This window comes from Labeo rohita, chromosome 9, assembly GCF_022985175.1.
Source record: "Labeo rohita strain BAU-BD-2019 chromosome 9, IGBB_LRoh.1.0, whole genome shotgun sequence".
Classification (NCBI taxonomy): Eukaryota; Metazoa; Chordata; class Actinopteri; order Cypriniformes; family Cyprinidae; genus Labeo; species Labeo rohita.
The window spans coordinates 6991605-7013438 of record NC_066877.1 but is presented as its reverse complement, the minus strand read 5'-3'; the positions used below and the strand labels follow the sequence as shown (position 1 = coordinate 7013438).

The 21834-nt window shown below is 39.7% G+C and overlaps 2 protein-coding genes across 3 annotated transcripts in view; one reads left to right on the top strand and one right to left on the bottom strand.

The window, feature by feature from the left end:
* Window positions 1-6581: 6581 nt before the first annotated feature.
* On the bottom strand, window positions 6582-14819 carry si:ch211-140m22.7 (uncharacterized protein LOC570370 homolog). Of its 2 annotated transcripts, XM_051118865.1 has the most exons (8): window positions 14495-14819; window positions 14198-14258; window positions 13467-13566; window positions 10769-11316; window positions 10126-10663; window positions 7273-7336; window positions 7038-7162; window positions 6582-6901 (listed from the first exon to the last, which is right to left on the bottom strand). In XM_051118865.1, exons 2-8 carry the CDS (start codon window positions 14240-14242, stop codon window positions 6870-6872), a joined length of 1452 nt encoding a protein of 483 aa, XP_050974822.1. In that variant the 5' UTR covers window positions 14243-14258; window positions 14495-14819; the 3' UTR covers window positions 6582-6869. The 2 variants fall into 2 exon arrangements, with proteins under 2 accessions (XP_050974822.1, XP_050974821.1); XM_051118864.1 differs by having other exon boundaries at window positions 10126-11316.
* A 105-nt stretch (window positions 14820-14924) lies between these two features.
* wdr4 (WD repeat domain 4) overlaps window positions 14925-21834 on the top strand; it is an 8512-nt gene continuing 1602 nt past the window's right edge. The window contains exons 1-10 of the mRNA XM_051118872.1: window positions 14925-15059; window positions 16965-17033; window positions 17125-17277; window positions 17411-17567; window positions 17875-17987; window positions 18077-18137; window positions 18259-18360; window positions 20715-20779; window positions 20917-21103; window positions 21184-21256. Of these exons, the coding sequence (XP_050974829.1) occupies window positions 14977-15059; window positions 16965-17033; window positions 17125-17277; window positions 17411-17567; window positions 17875-17987; window positions 18077-18137; window positions 18259-18360; window positions 20715-20779; window positions 20917-21103; window positions 21184-21256 (1063 nt within the window). The 5' untranslated portion in view covers window positions 14925-14976. The remainder of the gene's footprint in view (window positions 15060-16964; window positions 17034-17124; window positions 17278-17410; window positions 17568-17874; window positions 17988-18076; window positions 18138-18258; window positions 18361-20714; window positions 20780-20916; window positions 21104-21183; window positions 21257-21834) is intronic.

The window sequence follows — 21834 nt, the reverse complement described above, 5'->3', positions numbered from 1 at the left end:
GTACCACTCTTCATTCAGGAAAGTCTGCCATACCTTGTTTGTTCATTCTCTGACTCTCTCTACGCTATTAAACATTGTTATCATTTGCACTTACCAGTCATCTCCTCCTGTGTGTTTGTTCGTGTGTTTCGTGACAGAAGACCAGACCGACACACACACCACGATGAGCACCGAGACGCCAGCTGCAAGCGATCAATTCTCGGAGTTGGTGAACGCCTTTAAAGCGGCTTTAATTCCACCTGCGCCGCCAGCTGCCTCAGGAAGTCCCATGGCCGTACCAGCTAAATATGCGGGTGAGGCAGCCGAGTGTAGCGGTTTTCTTTTGCAAGTCAATCTCTATATCCAGATGCAACCTCAACAGTTTCCCACCGAACGGACCAAAGTGGCTTTCCTCACCTCGCTCCTCACTGGAAAAGCCCTGAAGTGGGCTGAGGCAATATGGAGCTCCAATAACCCGATTACTAATTCATATGAACAGTTTGTCTCCCATTTTTCAGAGGTTTTCAGGACGGCCACCGATACACTGTCTACATCGGACCAACTCTTCCGCTTACGTCAAGGTTCGTCTTCGATTCACGACTACACCCTTCAGTTCCGCACTCTGGCGGCGGCTAGCGGCTGGAATGAGGTATCGCTGCTGGGTGCGTATCGTCAGGGATTGAATCCAGAAATTCGCTCCGCTATGGCGATCTATGAGGATAGCATCGGATTGGAGGCATTCCTTCTGCGCACCACTCGAGTTTCTCAGCAGCTAGCCGCCTGCCAGCCTCCCATTACCGCTCCTCCGGCTGCCTCGGTGGCTGCTAGCCCTCCAGTACCTGAACCTATGCAAGTGGATTCCACACGTCTTACTCGCACCGAAAGAAATCGCCGCATCAGTCTGGGATTATGCCTGTATTGCGGTCAATCTGGACACATTCTCCGTACCTGCCCCGTCCGACCCCCACGCCCGATGGTGAGAGTACGATTACCACTGAAATTGAACCCACCATGCTCACGTTATTGCCTGTTACCTTGCGTACTTCTGATCAGATTCTTTCCACCTCTGCTTTGATTGATTCAGGTTCCTCAGGCAACTTCATCTCCTCGGACTGTTTAAAACAACTACAACTTTCCCGCCAACGTCATCATCAGGAATACGCTGTTACTACCATACAAGGAAAACCACTCGGGCGTGGGAGGGTACAGCACTCTACACCATACATCACCCTGCAAATCGGACTTTTTCACGTTGAAGAAATTAAACTACTGGTACTGGAGGGCTCTACGGCTAGTGTAATCCTGGGACGCCCCTGGCTGAAATTACACCATCCGGAGCTATGCTGGGAGACCAGTGACGTCACGCGCTGGAGTAAGCATTGTTTCATCCATTGTCTGTCTGGAGTTCCCCCTCATCACGTCACGTCTGTTCCGTTAGCATCCACCTTGGTTGAAAGTCCCGAAACTCTCGGCACTCAAGAAATCCCGGCCGAATACAGGGCGTTCCAGGACGTATTCAGCAAACAAGCAGCCACCAAATTACCACCGCATCGGCCATGGGACTGCGCCATCGATCTGCTGCCTGGGGCTCAACTACCTAAAGGTAAAATCTATCCACTGTCCATCCCGGAGCGCCAGGCGATGGAGGCTTACATCACAGAGGCTCTCGACCAAGGATTCATTCGACCTTCTACCTCACCGGCCGCTTCGAGCTTCTTCTTCGTGGGCAAGAAGGATGGAGGTCTCCGCCCCTGTATTGATTACAGAACACTCAACTCTCAGATCATCCAACAGCCCTATCCGCTCCCTCTGGTCCCAGCCGCCCTCGAAGAGCTTCGTGGGTCCCAGGTGTTCACGAAGCTGGACCTGCGGAGTGCTTATAACCTCGTTCGTATTCGTGAGGGAGACGAATGGAAGACCGCCTTTGTAACACCCACGGGGCACTATGAATATCTGGTCATGCCTTATGGCTTATCCATCAGTCCTTTTGTCTTCCAAACGTTTATGAACGAGGTGTTCCGGGAGTTCCTACATCAGTTTGTCATAGTCTACATCGATGATATCTTGATTTACTCCCGGAACATGGCCGAACATCGCCAGCACGTCCAGCAGGTCCTCCATAAACTCCGCCAATATCAGCTGTACCTCAAACTGGAAAAGTGTGAGTTTCATCAATCTTCTGTGTATTTCCTAGGTTATAACATCAGTGCCGAGGGCGTGCACATGGACCAGAAGAAGATTGATGCCATTCTGAATTGGCCACCTCCCAGTAATGTCAAGGAACTCCAGAGATTTCTAGGTTTTGCCAATTTCTACCGCCGTTTCATACAAGGTTACAGCTCCATCACCGCTCCTCTGACCTCCCTCCTGTGGGGTAAGCCGAAACACCTCACCTGGAACCCCGCTGCCCACGAAGCTTTCCAGCACCTGAAGCATCTCTTCAGCACAGCACCCCTCCTACGTCATCCTGATCCGGGACTCCCTTTCACGGTGGAAGTCGACGCGTCCACAGCGGGGGTTGGTGCTGTGTTGTCGCAGGCGGCCGGTGATCCTGCCATCCTCCATCCCTGTGCTTTCTACTCTCATAAACTGTCTCCGGCGGAGCAAAACTATGACGTAGGGAACCGAGAACTACTTGCCATCAAGTTGGCCCTGGAGGAGTGGCGCCACTGGCTGGAGGGGGCTAGACATCCAGTCACGATTATTACCGATCATAAGAATCTACAATATCTCCGAGATGCTAAACGACTCAACCCCCGTCAAGCACGCTGGGCCCTGTTCTTCACACGCTTTCATCTCCAGATCACATACAGACCAGGCTCCAAGAACATACCCGCCGACGCACTCTCCCGTCTTTCATCCCCGGAACCCTCCACAGATTTGGAGCCGATCATTCCCTCTCACCTCTTCGTCAGCCCCATCATCTGGGATATTAATCAGGATATTCGACGTGCCACCCTCCAGGAGCCCGCTCCGCCGGACTGCCCAGAAGGCAAGATCTATGTCCCCAGCTCCCTACGCCAACGCCTTCTGGGCACAGTTCATCAGTCTCCGGGCTCTGGACACCCAGGCAGCAAACGGACCTTCTCGCTCCTACAATCCCGTTACTGGTGGTCCAGTATGCGCCGGGACTCCATCAGGTACGTCCAGAGTTGCTCTGTCTGCGCCAGGTCTAACTCCCTCCGCATGTCCCCCGCAGGTCTCTTGGTCCCACTTCCCATCCCGGAGAGGCCCTGGTCCCACCTGGGGGTAGATTTTATCACTGATCTACCCAGGTCAGATGGACACACCTGCATCTTAGTCGCCGTAGACCGGTTCTCCAAGATGTGCAAACTCATCCCGTTGAGTGGTCTACCCACGGCTATGGAGGCCGCGGAACATCTTTTCAATCAGGTGTTTCGTCAGTTTGGTATACCAGAGGAGATCGTGTCGGACCGGGGTCCTCAATTTATTTCTCATGTGTGGAAGGCGTTTTCAAATTACTGGGTGTCTCTGTGAATCTCTCCTCAGGATATCATCCGCAGACCAATGGCCAGACAGAGAGGAAGATCCAGGAGCTCGGACGGTACCTCCGGGCATACTGTCAAGAGGACCAACACAGCTGGAGCAGGTTCCTCCCGTGGGCCGAGTACGCACAGAACTCCCTACGTCAAGATTCCACCGGATTAACACCATTTCAGTGCGTACTCGGTTACCAGCCGCCGCTGTTCCCCTGGACGGAGGAACCCTCCAATGTTCCAGCTGTTGACTACTGGTTCCGGGAGAGCAAGAGAGTGTGGGACTCAGCTCACCACCACCTTCAGCGGGCCATTTGCAGGAACAAACGTTTTGCTGATGCCAGACGCAGGACTGCACCACGATATCAACCTGGTGACTCAGTCTGGCTCTCAACCCGCGACCTCCGTCTCCGGCTTCCGTGCCGCAAGCTGAGTCCCCGCTACATAGGTCCATTCAAGATCCTGAGGCAGCTTAATGATGTCACATTCCAGCTTCAGCTCCCTCCCAGGTACCGCATACACCCCACTTTTCACGTTTCTCTCCTTAAACCCCACTTTCCGTCTGCCACAGAAACCCCGGGAGCTGAGGCTGGAGCCCCTCCTCCAGAGATCCTGGACCAACCATCTGTCTACACGGTCAACCAGATTCTGGATTCACGACGCCGAGGAGGCCGTTTGGAATACCTTATTGACTGGGAGGGGTATGGTCCCGAAGAACGCTCTTGGGTGCCTCGGGACGACGTATTGGATCCCAGTCTACTCACAGACTTCCATCGCAACCACCCAGAGCGTCCTGCCCCTCGTGGTCGCGGTCGTCCTCGGCGTCGTGTTAGGGCGTCGGGAGCCGCCCCTGGAGGAGGGGGTAGTGTCAGGCGTTCACCTCATCCACCAGCACAAGCCACATCACAGGAGGCTCCGCCCAACCGGTCCACGTCACCTGAATTCTAATTACACACACCTGATCTCGTTTGCCACTCCCTATAAAATGGACACGCTTCCAGTAATTGTTTGTCTGGTCTCAAGTTCACACCAGACCGCTCTGCTCCCCGTTTGGATTTTCTCCTTCCTGTTGGACCGTGTTTTACGTCTCCTGTGATCATCGTATGTTTACTGTTTGGACCTGTACCACTCTTCATTCAGGAAAGTCTGCCATACCTTGTTTGTTCATTCTCTGACTCTCTCTACGCTATTAAACATTGTTATCATTTGCACTTACCAGTCATCTCCTCCTGTGTGTTTGTTCGTGTGTTTCGTGACACATACAGTGTATTGTTGGCTATTGCTACAAATACACCTGTACTACTTACAACTGGTTTTGTGGTCCAGGGGCACATACACTGTGTGCATAATTATTAGGCACATTGATAATCTGGTCATTTTTTTTTTTTTTTTTTTACCAAGCACATTTTACCAATTCCAAACCACAACAATCTTAATAACAACTATTAATTTTGTATTTAATCATTTGTAAGTGATATATAATTGTCCGTGAAGGCTGGAAGTAAAAAACTCCTTATATTCAGGTGTGCATAATTATTAGGCATGTTTTCTTTTACAGATAAGTAAAGATATTTAACCCAGACTGAAAAGTCCAAATTATTAAATGCCCATGACAAGAACGCAATACTAATGCATTACAAGAATTTGCAAAGTTAAGGCTTGACCATTGGACAGCGAAATGCTTGTTAAGTCTGCTTGGTCAGAAAAAACAGGTGGAGAAGAAAAAACAGATGCATGTTAACTGCAAAAGAATTAGGAATTAAGGTGAAGAATTAGGTGTGACACCATCAGGAACCGTTTAGTCTCCAGTGCCACCATTTTCCAGAACTGCAACCTACCTGGAGTCTTCAGAAGTACAATGTGTCAGGTTCTCAGAGACTTTGCTTGGTAAAAAATCCTAAAAAACACCCCTGACTTAATAAGAATAACAAGCTGACGTGTTGTGAAATACATGAAGACAGTTTTTTTTTTTTTTTTTTTTTTTATAGGCTTTATAGACAGATAAGTTGAGAGTGACTCTTGAAGGACAAGCATCACATCCTCACATAAGAATAACAAGCAATTTATCTTCCAAAATCTGGCAGTAAGTTTTGGGAGTTAATTTTAGTCCATCTCTGCAAGTCAGACTTTTCAAGATAGGAGACTAAACATGAACTCCCAAAACTTACTACCAGATTTTGGAAGATAAATTCTTGAATCAGAGGTACAAGAGAATGTGATGCTTGTCCTTCAAGAGTCACTCTCAACTTATCTGTCTATAAAGCCTATATAAAAAAAAAAAAAAACTGTCTTCGTATATTTCACAACACGTCAGCTTGTTATTCTTATTAAGTCAGGGGCATTTTTTAGGATTTTTTACCAAGCAAAGTCTCTGAGAACCTGACACATTGTACTTCTGAAGACTCCAGGTAGGTTGCAGTTCTGGAAAATGGTGGCGCTGGAGACTAAACGGTTCCTGATGGTGTCACACCTAATTCTTCACCTTAATTCCTAATTCTTTTGCAGTTAACATGCATCTTTTCTTCTCCACCTGTTTTTTCTGACCATGCAGACTCAACAAGCATTTCGCTGTCTAATGGTCAAACCTTAACTTTGCAAATTCTTGTAATGCATTAGTATTGCATTCTTCTCATGGGCATTTAATAATTTGGACTTTTCAGTCTGGGTTAAATATCTTTTTTGGTTCATTTTATCTGTAAAAGAAAACATGCCTAATAATTATGCACACCTGAATAGTTAATTGGAGTTTTTCACTTCCAGCCTTCACGGACAGTTATATATCACTTACAAATGATTAAATACAAAATTAATAGTAGTTATTAAGATTGTTGTGGTTTGGAATTGGTAAAATGTGCTTGGTAAAAAAATATGACCAGATTATCAACGTGCCTAATAATTATGAACACAGTGTATAGCCCTCTAACATAGCTTTTTTTTATCCACTTCCCACTTTACAGTATAAGCAATGAAATGATAAATTATATTAATTATTAAAAAAAAAAAAAAAAACTAAGAGGAAATGTATCACATTTCATACCACTGCACACCATTTTATATGCATTTTTAAATAATTTCTAAAAAATAAAAGATTCAGACCAGACAGAATATGTGTGGCTCAGTTTATTCAGCTCTTTTCCTAGACACTTTACACAAACTCACTAACAAACATTATGAAAAGCAACAAGCATTTATTTCACAGCTAAGCTATGCTCCCTTTCATATGTGTATTATACATGAAACTGGTAGTTTTGTCCATCAGACATAAGAATTTTTGAAAAATAGCTATTTAGTATTTAGAGCCTCACAAAATAAAAAATTTCACAAAATGTTCACTTTTACAGATTGAAGTCATTCACAAAATTGCACTGAGGCACAGAAGAGGACAACAGAGGTTTACTTGGAGGACACTTCATCAAATTTAGGCTCTGTAAATACAAAAAGAGATAATGTTAGTCAAATGCACTGTAGAAAATTAAACTTTAGGACAAATGCAGTGACACTCAAACAGTGTACTGAAGTATTGAAATTGACATAGTTTTAGATGTAAATAAATTTACATACCAGGGAATTTGAACTCTGGGAAGGAAGACAGATCACCACCACCGTACAACCGCTGAAGTTTAGTTATTTCCTCAGCAAGAGCCTTCTGATACTCTGGACCGGCATCAACTAGACCACCAGCAGCGCTGAGAAAACACGAAATGTAATTATCAATTTAATCAAAATGTAAGACCACAAAGAGCAGCAACATTCTTCAGAGACAAACATGACACTAAAATAGTAAAACACCATGTACCCGCTTTTTGTGGAGTATGCACGAATTGAATCTAGGAAAAGTTTCTGAATGGGGTCCAATCCAGCTGACAATCACAGGAAACATAACAATTAACAAGTGTTTATAGAATCTCCAAGTAACAGACATGTATATGGATTCCAGAATCCTTGATATCTTGTACACCAAAGAAGAAATCAGTCTTCTTTAACCCTCATGCAAGAGAAGAGTGCCTGGTGTAGAGACTAGATCTAGTGAACTAAAGAGAACCGAGTCAAGGAGCAGGTCAGGCGGTGAGTAACTAGGATAGAGGTTGCATTTACACTGAAATGAAACGGAAGCATTTCATCTCAAGAGTGATGGGCCATTGTGTAATAACCATAAACAAATGCCCATCAAACAACTCATGATTATTAATTCAAGTAGTCGACATACATTCTTAATTTTGCATCCTGTAATAAACTGTTGCTTCCATTCCACATACAGCAAACAGTGCAATCTCACTCAAGGTACCATACACCATATTGGGAAAGTGGGTAAGGTAACGTTTCACGTTTATCTTTGACATAAACCACAGTACAAGGAAAAGATAAGAGGATAATTAATGGATCACTGATATCATGCGACCCCCTGGAAAGAAAAGTGAGACACTGACAAAGAAAGTGCGTTCGGGTGAGGAAAGAGCAACGGGAAAGAAAGGTGAGGTCAAAGTACATGTTACCATACTCGTACTGTTAAAAAACAAACTAGTCAATACACAGAAATGCATCATCTGTGACATCTTAAGCCTAAAATTGAACCTAACTGTGAGTTTAACAGGAAAGAAAACACAACATTTGTTTTGACAAAGTGACAATGTCTAATAAAACATGACAAACGGAGCTTTATCTTTACAAATGGGGGTTGGGATGGGCACAGATGAGAAAAAAATGGTAATATTACTTTGTATGTAATAGGGCTGTCAATTAAATCATCAATTAACGTTAAAAAAAAAATCGATATAATGAATAATAAACATAAGTAATTGATATTACTGTGACAGACTAAGCATGGAATAAACCATTTACAAAAAAAGAGGCTTTCAAGATTTTCAAGCTAATATACAAGCTAACAGCAATCAATTTTGTCTCTTTGCCTGTTGTAGGGCCATACGTGCTGTTTTTTAATTGTCGGTCTGTGTAAATATGCTAAACAGACACGTGTCGTATCTTGCTGTTTTTTAGCACCTTGCGCAATGAGAATTTCAAATTCTTTAACTTGATTAAATGCGTTATTCCTCAAGTTTTTAATAATTAATGTACTTAACTGACTTAAATGTACTAAATATTAAATTGATGGCCAATAATTAGCACTTCAATCTGGTTAAATGTGACATTTCACATTTTTAACAGTGAAATGTGTATTTTTTTTTATTTTCACACAACTTCACATTAAATTCAATGTGTTACTTGCTGTTTCTTTGTCATTTTTGTGCAATTGTTTCAAACTAAATCCTGTACCAGTTTCTTTTTCAGTGTACTGAATTTATGTTAAATTGATAGCCCTAATAAATACAGTTAGGAGTGAGGTCATAAATACAGGGACTGAACGAATACAAAAGATTTCACTGAAAGAACCAAAGGAAGACAGGAACAGAATACAAGAGGTCAAATACATGGAACAATGAACAAGTGAAGGAACAGAAAACAAGAGAAAAATGAACTAGTATAGATAAGTTGCAGAAATAATACATATAACTGAAAGGATGAAGTCAGCGAAATTATGCAAAGAAGAACATGCATTGCATAACATAAAGAGTAAAAAAAAATACAAACAAACACATATATAATGCAGACATGCGCCAAGACGGATGACGGATGGGGAGACTGGCTATGTTCATGGACTGAAAACCAGGGCACAGACTTAAAATACACCATCAAAAATGGTGTGCCATCTCTGCCCCAGCTTAGAAAATGAACATAGCCTTGAACAAGTAACTTGAGTCTACTTTTGTGGTGTCATGTTATAGAGAAGCAATTAGGGGTGTCACGTTTCCAAATATAGCATACTGTTGTCAAAGTTTTGGTGCAGTTTAGTAAAAAAAAAAGAATTCACAAATTTCTAAAAGCTGACACTAATACACTAGTAAACACCATGAAGGTTTAATTATCCAGTATTAGCTCTAATTAATCAAATCAATGCTTACTCTATAGGATTTTAACTAGGGGTCGACCGATATGTGTTTTTCATGGCCGATGTCGATACTGATTGCAACGGATCAAGTAAACCAATAACCAATATTTTGAATCGATATATATGTCTGGTGTAAAAAATTAAAATAATACAAAATAAAGAAAAACAAGAGCTCTGACAAAAACTTTTTAAAATGCTTTTAAAATATTTTAATCCGCAAACTGGTTTTGAAAATGACCGATATCGATAAACATAAAAATGCTTAATATCAGCGCCAATAATCGGCCAACCCCTAATTTTAAGTAAGGTAAATCACTATAAATTAATCATCTGCAAGAAGATGCCTCATTGTTGCAGGATAAACTGCTTCAGTAACACAGAAAACTAAAAATGGGCACCTTACAATTCATACACAATTATATTTCAGTTGTTTTATGAACCGTTTCACCCCTAAATGCTTTTTGCATGTATTATATGATCTAACACATGACAATGCAATGCAATGACAAATGCTAATGGCACATTGTAATATAACTGTAACTGTGTAAATAAAAGGGTAAAAAAGTGCATTGTGATTAATCTTTACCATTAGCATTACAAATTTGTACATATAAAACCTGTAACCGAAATTGAGAAAATAACTGCTGTCAAAATTTTGCTGTATCCCAATATATGAAAGGGGGTTATAGGGGATATGGTGTGTACCCTCAGGCGTCTCCACAACTTCTGCTGGAACTTCAGTAGCATCTGTGATCACAGGAGCAGGATCTATCAGCTCTTCAGCAGGAGCTGCCTCTGCAACCGCCTCAATAAGGCCAGATTCTGCTACTACCTCAGTGACAGCCTCTACAGCTGGGGTTGCTTCTGCCACAACTTCTGCTTCACTGACAGCTTCCACAACTTCAGCAACTGCTTCTTGAACAGGGGCTTCTTCTGCTGGTGCATCTTCACAGGCTGGTGCAGTAGAGGTTTCAGGAGCCACAGATTCAGCTGCAGGGGGAGCTGTTTCAGCAATGGTTTCTGAAGGGGCAACTGTGGCCTCGGGTGTAGGCGTAATAGCTTCAGCTGCAGGGGCAGCGGCTTCAACTGCAGGCACAACAACTTCAGCTGCGGGGACAGCGGCTTCAGCTGCAGGGCTGGCTTCAACTGAGGGGGCAGCAGCTTCAGCGGCAGTGGTGGCTTCAACTGAGGGGGCAGCAACTTCAACTACAGGGGCAGCGGCTTCAACTGTGGGGGCAGCGGCCTCAACTACAGGGGCAGCAGCATCAACTACAGGGGCAGCAGCATCAACTACAGGGGCAGCAGCATCAACTACAGGGGCAGCAGCATCAACTACTGGGGCAGCGGCCTCAACTACAGGGGCAGCAGCATCAACTACTGGGGCAGCGGCCTCAACTACAGGGGCAGCGGCCTCAACTGCAGGGGCAGTGGCCTCAACTACAGGGGCAGCAGCCTCAACTACTGGGGCAGCAGCCTCAACCACTGGGGCAGCGGCCTCAACTACTGGGGCAGCGGCTTCAACTACTGGGGCAGGGGCTTCAGCTACTGGAGCAGGGGCTTCAGCTGCTGGGGCAGCAGCCTCAACTACTGGGGCAGCAGCTTCGGCTGTAGGGGCAGCGGCTTCGGTTGCAGGGGCAGCGGCCTCAACCACTGGGGCAGCGGCTTCAACTGCGGGGGCAGGGGCTTCAGCTACAGGAGCAGGGGCTTCAGCTGCGGGGGCAGCGGCTTCAACAGCAGTAGTGGTTTCAACCGGTTCAGGTGCAGGGGCAGCAACAGATGAAGGTTCTGTGGAGGCAGCAGCAACCGCAGCTGCAACCTCCTTCTTGGGGAATTCCACATATGATTTGTGCTGGACAAGTTTTTCTATATCGAAGTAAGTTTTTGGTGCTGCTTTTTCTAGGATGGAGGGGGAAGGAGGGCAAAAATAGAAATGTAATCATTTGCTTCATCATGTGCATTATCAGGCTGAATGGAGACCGCTAAACTCATACAGCAAAAAGACTTACCCAGTTTCTTCAACAATTAGAAGCAGATGAGCATCCACGAAAGTGGTGGAGCTTTGAACACCTTATTACCTAACTCATGTATATAGAATCTGAACTATGGCTAATTAAAAAAAGCCATCTGACACGAAAAGTAACCTAAACATTTCACATTCAGTAAACACCATTTTCATAAAAAATAAAAAATACTGTATTGTAAATACCCTTAATGATTTCATTGGAAAATTAAGTTAAAATGCAAAAGATTATTTCATTATTATTATTATTAACGCTAAAAGCTAAAAGGCTATCCACCTTTTTCTTCCCGTAAGAGTGGGCATGGCCATTTATCAATTTTATGGGTCTGGCTTCCTGTCTCATTCACATCCAGCTGTTTTTAGCTGTACAAAACAGCACATTTTGCTGCTTGACATTGCAAATTGGTGTGTCTTACCATATTATTTTAATGTATTATCTTAATTATGAGCACACTGGTTTGTAGTGCAGTTTACTGTTTACTGCACGTTGTTATTCTTCTCGTTATTTCCCTATACGCTGGAAGTCTCACCCATTAATTCCGCGTTGAAGGAAAAGGTGGATATATTCTTATATTACCATTATTTTAAAGTAGTGCCAAGCAAATGAGATGACACAACTGTTCACACTATATATTTGTATTTGTGGTCAAACATGATCAAACTGTGGTACCAGCACATAATCATCACGATTACTATTAATATTAATGAGAAATATTATTATTAAAATTATTAAGTTATTTTTAAGAGGCATGTTCAGTTAGCAATGATCAGTATAAAACATGTTTTGTTCAGCGTTTATTTTCAACAAGACGTCACTTGTTGGATTATTGGCTTCACCAGATTCTCTTAAATGAACAGAGGGAGTGGCTTCATGAACGCATTCATGCAGTGCATTCTTTAACTCTAAATGTCAAGGTGACACATATAAGTAGTTAGGCCATCCACATATAGTACTAAACATATATGTCAGTGCAACACCACATGGCAAGTCCTTCCCAAGCCCTCTGCCACCTCTAACCTTAGAGGAACATAGTACAGTAGCATTTTTGGATCACAGGTCATTAGGTTATCTTCAAAAACTCCATGTGACCAGTTTTGCTTTACAAAAATGCCCACAGAGAAAAAGAAAAGACTAAGAGTTTAATTTATATTATAATCAACATCCCATCTTTGTGTCTTTATTAAAAATATAGATGCGGGCCTCTATAAAACTAATAAGTTATGTACTAAACAAGTGCTGCTTGTGCAAAAAGATGCTGGTACCACACTTTGATCTGTTATTGGTTTTAGCAGATTATGGTGATCCTTTCCTTTTGCATATACAGTCATTGCCAAAAAGTCTGCAAACACTATACATTTTGATGTAAAAATGTAAACTGTAAACACATCTGTGTCTGGAATATATCCTAAACTCGTTTGCCCTTACCCTCCTTGGATATGACAGCAACATTTAACATTTTTAAAACCTTTTTATACCGTTACACCATTATATTCTGTATCTATATTCTATACAAACATATTAATATTACTTGTCTGTCTGAAATACCCGATTATGATTGTCCAATCATTGCGGTCAAATATTTCTCTTCTTTTTTTCCCCCCCATAACAAATTTATTACAAATTTATATATATATATATATATATTTTTTTTTTTTTTTTTATTCATCATAATAGCAGGCTTTGCATTTGGGGCCTGATCACCCTGTTATACAGGTGACTGTATATGTAAATTTGTAAGCGAAAGAGTGCAAATAAATTTGATTGTAAAGTCTGTTTATTGTATCATTTTGTTTAAACTTTTGGCAATGACTTTGGTATGGTTAATTTTTATTTGCATTGTATTACTCTTACATGACACAGTAAGAGAGCAAAATGCATTTCAGCTGGTTCAGAAACAACAGCTGCAACAACCACACAAACCAGTTTTCCAATGTATGGTGTCAAGATCTGAAATGCAGAGCCCTCCTCCCCAAATGAACAGCACAAACATAAAATTACTGTGACATAAATTGAAGAAAGATTTACCTTTGTTAGATTTTTTGGACTTCTTGCTGTCCCCAGTTTTGGAGCTGAAAGCTACAGCAGGAGCTGTTCTGATGGAACTCAAGCCCTCCGTCTGCAAACACTAACAACAAGACACACACAAAAACAACACTGATTTCAAAACACACAGCAAATCCATATAAATAATCACAACAGTTTTTGCAGTTCTGTTTACACCTGTAGGTCGTTTACTGTGCGCTCAGAGAAATGTACCAGCAAAAAGTACATAGTGTTCTCATGGGAAGTCTGCGAGTTGACCAACACTTTTAGGTTTTTCAGTAGACATTAAAACAAATAATTTTCGGCAACTGTTTTAAAATTCGAAACATGTTCTAAAAACTAATATATATATATATATATATATATAAAGAAACATTAAACAAATTTTTTTTCAAACAACTCCTAAATTTCACACTGTTTTAGCTGCAGGGTTCAAATCTATAATATCTAAGTAAATGCACTTATTGAATGCTATATCTTCATGTAAATCATGTCGTGCATGTAAACCCAGCACAAAGAAGGTATTCATGCGTCGAGTCTGAGTGGATTAAATGCTCCAGTGCTTTAACATTCGAGCAGCATTAGCTTGTGTTCACAAAAGGACTGACTGCACGGTTTCACACGTTTAAATAGCGCGAGTTAGAGTAAGTACATGCGCTATAATATGCGTGCATGCATATTTCTTAATAAATGTCGAAAAAACGGCGAGTTACCCTGAGAGATCCGAGTCGTCCTACCCTGAGCAAAGAGGCTGCCATCTTTACTGCAGAAAGCCTATGAAAAAAAAATCTGCATGAATTAATGTTGACAATGTGTGACTGTAAATATTTAACATCGTCAACAAACTGTTTAGAAGAAATTAAATTGTTACTTTATAATTTCCACGAAAACAGATCTGTATTTTTTAGAGAGCATGCAATACAGATACAGAAAATGCAATAGCTCACATTAACAGTGATCAGTTTGTTATGCACATCATTTACAATACACATAAAGAAAATTAAAATTACCTAGATGAGATGTTTAGTGTGTTTTGTGCAGGCAAGTGTGCCACTGAATCCTACAAAACTTCCTAACTGTGACAAATCTTTAAATCAAAGCTTTAGTTTGAGGAAATCTTCACGAACGACAGCTCTGAACTCAAGAAAGATCACAGCCAAGTAAAAGATGTGTTGCATGCACTAAAGCTCAGCACGCTAACGTTATGGCTTTGCATAACGAACACGCCCCCTTCTGAACCGATACAATTATTGTAAACATGTCCAGTACAAACGAGGTTTTTTTTTACCTAACAATGTCAGCTATTAAGTGAAATATAATACTAATATCTCTATTTTAATAATACTGAAGTGTTATTAGCAAGAGTGTCAACAACACCCGTTGTTATTCGGTACACTCTTCATGGCGGTTTCGTCATGCCAGATTCCTGCACGCTTATGTTTATGACGTATTAAATGCGCGACTGTCACTTCACACGTGAACAACAATCATCATGGCAGTAGTGTGTTCAAAGGCAGACTGGTTTGTTTCAAGCTGTTCTACTACGTTAATTGCTATAAACCTTAAACAGTCTGGGTGAGTAGCTGTGTTTTAGATTGTCAACTACCTATTTAGTTCCAGCTCGCTATTTTTGATATGCTGCAGAAACAATGGCGTCTCAGCAGAAATACTGCACAAACGTTTGCACCACTCCAAACTACATGATTAATACCAGTACAGCACATATCAGTACTGTGCTGCAAAGTTTTCACAGGTTCCCAAGTCCATTTTGCATCATCATATTGAACTATTGTTTATTGTATTGTATTGTTTATACATATTATTCTTTACGTACTGTTGTCTTAATGTTTAATTCTTAAATTTGAAATCAGCTTAATTTCTGATTCTTTTTTCTTCCGTCGTCTGAAACTTATAGAAGTTGAATTTAATTGTCAATAATTACAGCTAGTTGCTTTATTGTTGTTAATTTGCTTAAACTTTGAGTTAAAATTAATGCGTCAGTGTAACGTTAGTCCAAACTATTTGTGACCCTGGACCACAAAACCAGTCATAAGATTTATACACAATCTGAAAGCTGAATAAATAATCTGTCCATCGATGTATGCTTTGTTAATGAAAATATTTGGCCGAGCTGTAACTATTTGAAAATCTGGAATTTTAGGGTGCAAAAAAAAAAAATAAATAAATAAATATTGAGAAAATCACCTTTAAAGTTGTCCAAATGAAGTTCTTAGCAATGCATATTACTAATCAAAATTAACTATCAAAGTTTTGATATATTTACAGTAGGAAATTTACAAAATATCTTCATGGAACTTGATTTTTATTTAATTTCCTAAAGATATTTGGCATAAAATAAAAATCAATAATTTTGACCCATACAATGAATTTTTGGCTATATCTACAAATAAACCCCAGCGACTTAAGACTGGTTTTGTGGTCCAGGGTCACATTTGTGATAAATATGCATTTTGTTAAACTTAACCTAAAGATATAAAACACCTATTTTTAATTTTAATACTATTTGTCTGTTGGGTTGAATTCAAATAGTATAGTAAAATGTTATTAAACACTTACAAATGCAATATTATTTTGACTTGAATATATATTATATCACATATATATATATATATATATATATATATATATATATATACAGGGGTTGGACAGTGAAACTGAAACACCTGGGTTTAGACCACAATTAGTATGCCGTTTGGCCTCCTTTTGCAGCCAGTACAGCATTATTTCATCTTGGGAATGACATATACAAGTCCTGCACAGTAGCCAGAAGGATTTTGAGCCATTCCTTTGTTTTTTATTTTGGCCAGGTTAAAATGTGATGTTGGTGTATGAAAACATTTCCTGACTCAGCTGTTCCAAAACACCCCAAAGTGGCTCAATAATATTCAGATCTGGTGACTGTGCAGGCCATGGGAGATGTTTAACTTTACTTTCATGTTCATCAAATCACTCTTGTCACCAGTCTTGCTGTGTGTATTGGTGCATTATCATCCTAATACACGGCACCACCTTCAGGGTACAATGTTTGAGCTATTGGGTGCACATAGTCAACCTTCACACTCTGCTCTTATTGGTGGAATGTGCGATCAGTAAAGACTGGCCACCAGGCTGCATAAATATAGCCATGAAACCTCCAACACTATATTGGCCAGTGTTTCAGTTTCATTGTCCAACCCCTGTATATATATATATATATATATATGTATAATTTTTTTATTTTTTTATTTGAATATATATTTAAGAATCTATACATAAACCAGTCAGCTGTGCTGATATCAGTACCACAGATTGATTGTTATTAAATAGCAAAAATCTTTATATTATTCAGATCCGAAGACTTCAGCATTGATTTTTTTGTAGGATTATATTTGATAATCTTTCTATGTGGACTATTTGCTCCACCTACTTTTTATTTTATTTTATTTATGTACTTTCCAAACTTTCATATTTTTCTGATAGAGAGCCGTTTGTGTTTGATTGTGCGAAAGCTGAGAAGAAACCAAAGGAAGCTGATGGTGATAATAAAAGGTAACTTGTGCATTTGTTTCTCTCTTTGTTTGAGGATTAGGTCACAAAAAATATACAAAAATATGTTAAAGTGTATATTTGTGTATTGCAGTGCTGAGGAAGCATCAGAGGAGAAGGACAGTGGCAGTGACAGGATTCTTGCATTTGCTGTCTCAGCGTCTGGGAAGCACGTAGCGCTCACTGATGACCACAAACGTCTTGTTCTCTTCTGTACTGAACCATCATGGCAGTGCATTAGTACACGGTAACAGCACACACTCATTCCTGAGGTTATTTACCTAAATGTACTCACCATCACTTATATCATTCCAAACCGTTCCTTCAGTGCTAATTTTTCTCTGAGGCTGTATGTAAGTCTTATGATTGTCCTCCTGTAGGTGGGTCGTGCGGCGGTGCACGTCTCTTGCATTTACTCAGGCTGAGGATGAAGTCTTTGTGGCTGATAAGTCTGGAGATGTATATTCATTTTCTGTTCTGGAGCCACAAAAACCAGGAGAGCTGAAGCTGGGACATCTCTCCATGTTATTGGATGTGGTATGATGCACAACAACACAACAGTGCTTTTCATATCAAGTTCAGTATACAAACAAAAATATGTAAAATTCACTTTATTTTTGCTTGTTTGTGAAGTTACTTAACCACTTTACTAATATAATTTCTAGCTTTGTTAGTTTAATAATTTATACTTTTGTGTTTACCTCTAGAGATTGGAAAATATTAAATGGCTGAATTATTTCCTTAAAAGTACTTTTTTTATTCTGGGAGTTAGTGCAGCACCCAAACAAAAATATTTAAAATTCAGTGAGTTTAATATTTTATCCTTTTGTATTTTCTTCTACAGATTCTTTCTCCTGATGATAAATATATCATAACAGCAGACCGAGATGAAAAGATCAGAGTGAGTTTGCGGCGGTCACCCTACAACATTCAGGCTTTTTGTCTAGGCCACAGAGAGTAAGTGTGGACTGTGGGAGGCTGATAGTGTTATATTGCACCTCATATGTTGTTCCTACTTGTTCAGTCATGTTCGCTTTCTCATGCAGATTTGTCAGTGCATTGCTTGTGCCTGCGGGACATCCTGACTGGCTTCTCTCAGGTTCAGGAGTAGGTGTTTTTCCAGTTTACATTTTCTTTACTGTTTTACTGTAGTATTCTGTTGTCATAGCGAGTATAAGGGTGATATAGGTGTCTTAATACAGTGGGACTGACATGATTGTGTTCACAGGATGGCACAATGAAGGTCTGGCAGTATGAGACTGGCCGGCGGTTACACAGCGTTGACCTAAGGCAGTTCACCGTTGACTCTGAAAACACGGACACAGAAAAGGTGCCGTCCATATTATTCAGTCAGCTATTCATGAACATATGTAACACATGCAATATGTGCTACAGTCCAACAAAAATTAAATTCTATATTGACCTAGATATATGGTTTTCAACTGAAGGTCTGTGGACCCCTGGGGTCTAAGTATATTGACTTTTTTGATACTTTTAAATGTTTATTTTAAATATGGATGTGTACACACAAGTAGTGTATGACAAATCATAGTAATATGTGAATAAAGCCACTTAAAGAGGAAATAAAATGGAAAGAATGTTTGCAGGAGACGTATTTTTCAACAGACACGGCTTAGACTAAACCAGGATTAAGCCATAGTTCAATTACGACATTTAAGTAATCTTAAAAAAAGTGTCTTGGGGAAAAAAACAACAACAAAAAAAAAACATTACTGGTGTGCATCTTAAGACAAAACAAAGGCGCTGGCATGTTTTAAGACCAATCAGTGCAAGTTTCTTTCAGTTGAAACAGCTCAGACTTACATTTTAGTCTGGGACTAGGTTTAAGCCTTGTCTGTTAAACCGGGGTAAAGACTTTTAAACTTAGCGAAAATGCATTAAAAAAAAATCCTTATTTACAAACATGATAGTGTCATATTCATTTACATGTAAATCAAAACATAACTACAAGAGTAACAGTGTAAAGCATTTTAGTAATATTTGTTAACAATAATATTGAATTATTATTTTATAAATCTGCCGTTTTCATTGGCAAAATCCTAGATTTAATGAATTATAAAATTTTCAAATGAATTATGTTCTAAAATAATTTAACTGAATTAAAATACTGTAAATTGCAAAAATGTAAGCTGCAATGGTATTTAATTTTTCCCCTCAAGAACTTGTTTTTGTTGAAGAACTTATTAATTGTGGTTAATTAATTGAATGTATCTACCTAGTTTGTGTTAAATAAAAGAGTGTAAAAACAAACATTAGAACATAAACAAACATTCTATTACAGTAGAAATACTGGAAGAAATATTTTATTCTTTATGGGCCATTCTACAGAATTGATGCAAACTGCTGTCCCAAAAGTATTTAAGTATTAATCTTAGGTGTTTATTAAGGTCCTTCTATTATCTATTAAAACAATAATATTTCAAATATAAGTAAGCATAATATATATAAAATCATCATTTATTAGATACTTTCAGTTGGGAGGTGGCTGTCGCAAACCCTACCCCCTAAATTTCAACTTATGAAAATTATATTGAAATAATTTTTGAAATTTTTTTTTCTATTGTTGTTTTCAGAAGTGTCTTTTTGATTCTTTAAAAAAAAAATTATATTTTCTTTGTAAATTATGAAACAAAAAATGTGTCCCGCATTTCCCACGTCACTACCGAAACACTGTATGTTTGAATCCATTGGCTGAGACTGATTTTAACTACAACGCTAAATTTATGATCAGGAAATATTCATGTGTCCCTCTCTCTCATAGCTACAAGATGAGTAGATAGGTCTCATCATTTTGAGGTACAGTGCTGTGCAAAAGTCTTAGGCCACTAGTATTTTCATCAGCTAAAAATGGTTCAAAGTCAGTTGCGTTTAAAGCTCTATGTGCACTTGTGCATAGTTTTTCAGGTAGCTTTGCAGGCAGGTTATTTGAAACATCTTGGAGAGGTTGAAACAGTTCTTCTGGATTTAGTCTGTCTCAGTTGTTCTGTTTCTTCATGTCATTCCAGAGACAGACTGGATGATGGTGAGATCAGATCTCTGTGTGGAGCACTGGCTGTTGTCAGACTCCTTGTGTAAATAAAAATCTCACTAGATTATTACAATTAATGGCAAACAGAATGTTTGTAAATGTTAACTGATATTTTTTACTGACACACTACAGCAAAAGACAGAAATAACTTACTTTAAACCATTTTTTGCTGGTGAATATACTAGTGGCCTAAGACTTTTGCACAGTACTGTAAATGTGTTCGAAAGTTTATAAAGTCTGTGTGTATCTTTAAGGAATGTCACTATCAAACACCTTTTTTTCTGCAATTAAGCACACTTTTTTTTGGAAGTTTTTCCATAATATTTAGTTTTTATACGTGTACCACTGTTCAGAACTGTGCAGGTACCATGTGCATTGCATAGCATAGCATTGATCACTACAGAAACATGTCATTGTATCGATAGTGACAAAAGGGAACACCTAATACTCGTATTTGGGGGAAATAAACAAAATTTTAGTACAGTTATGTAAATTGTTTGTATTTGAGTATGTTTTGGTAGTGTTTTAGTATGCAAGTTAAAATTCTGTAATGTGATGTGGTCGCTACCAAAACATTACTCTCACTACTGCACAAAAAGTTATAGGACACTGACTGTATTTCTTTCTGTCTTTAGAGGTTTGCTGTCAGCAGGATCATCAGCTCACCGGATGGAAAACACATAGCTGTGCAATGTGAGAGGTATGTTTCATGCCATCACTTCTGGTTATCTTTTCTTCTGGGGAAGTCTTGGTGACAACAACAGTATTCTTTTATTATTGTGTCATTTACACACCAACTATATATTCAAACAGTTAAAATCATATCCATCTGTGTAGATTCCCCTCCGTTCAGCTCTTCATGGTGGGTTCTGGGACAGAGGGGTGTCTGAGCCCTGCGGAGACTCTTGCACTTCCCCATGCTCCCTGGGACATGACATTTGATTCACAGAACCAGCTTTGGGTCTTACTGGAGAGTGAAGATGTGAACATGCTCTTGTATCAATACTCAGAGCAGCGCTGGAAGGTACATACATGCTGTCAAGTGGCTTTCTCTCATGTTTTAAAGTCAAATTGCTCCAACTAACTCATCTTGCTTGTTTATAGCTGTGTGACTCAGATACTCATGAACAGAGGAGGGTCACTGAAGCATTACAAGCTCAGTGGAATGTCTTCAAAGGTAGGAAATCCAACAATATTATAATAAAACAGAAAAAAACATGAGTGCTTCAAAAATGAAGCATTCATATCATGAGGAAGCAAATTTGCCCTTTGAGTTGATTTGAGATTGAGTTGAGCACTATGAAAACAGTCTTCCTCAGTCCAAAAAACTCAATGAAGCTGTAAAAACGGTTTACTTGTGGACACCAATTCAGTTTTCATGTGAAGAAAAATGAGTAACAACAAAGGAACTAATGAAAATTGCATCTCAGGGGTATATGTATACAATGACCCCTTAACCCTGTAACCCCTTGACATATTAAATAAGTGTACAGTTTACATACACCTTGCAGAATGTTAATTATTTTACCAAAATAAGAGGGATCATACAAAATGCATGTTATTTTTTTATTTAGTACTGACTTGAATAAGATATTTCACATAAAAGACGTTTACATATAGTCCACAAGAGAAAATAATAGTTGAATTTATAAAAATGTCCCTGTTCAAAAGTTTACATACGCTTGATTCTTAATACTGTGTTGTTACCTGAATGATCCACAGCTGTGTTTTTTTTTTTGTTTAGTGGTAGTTGTT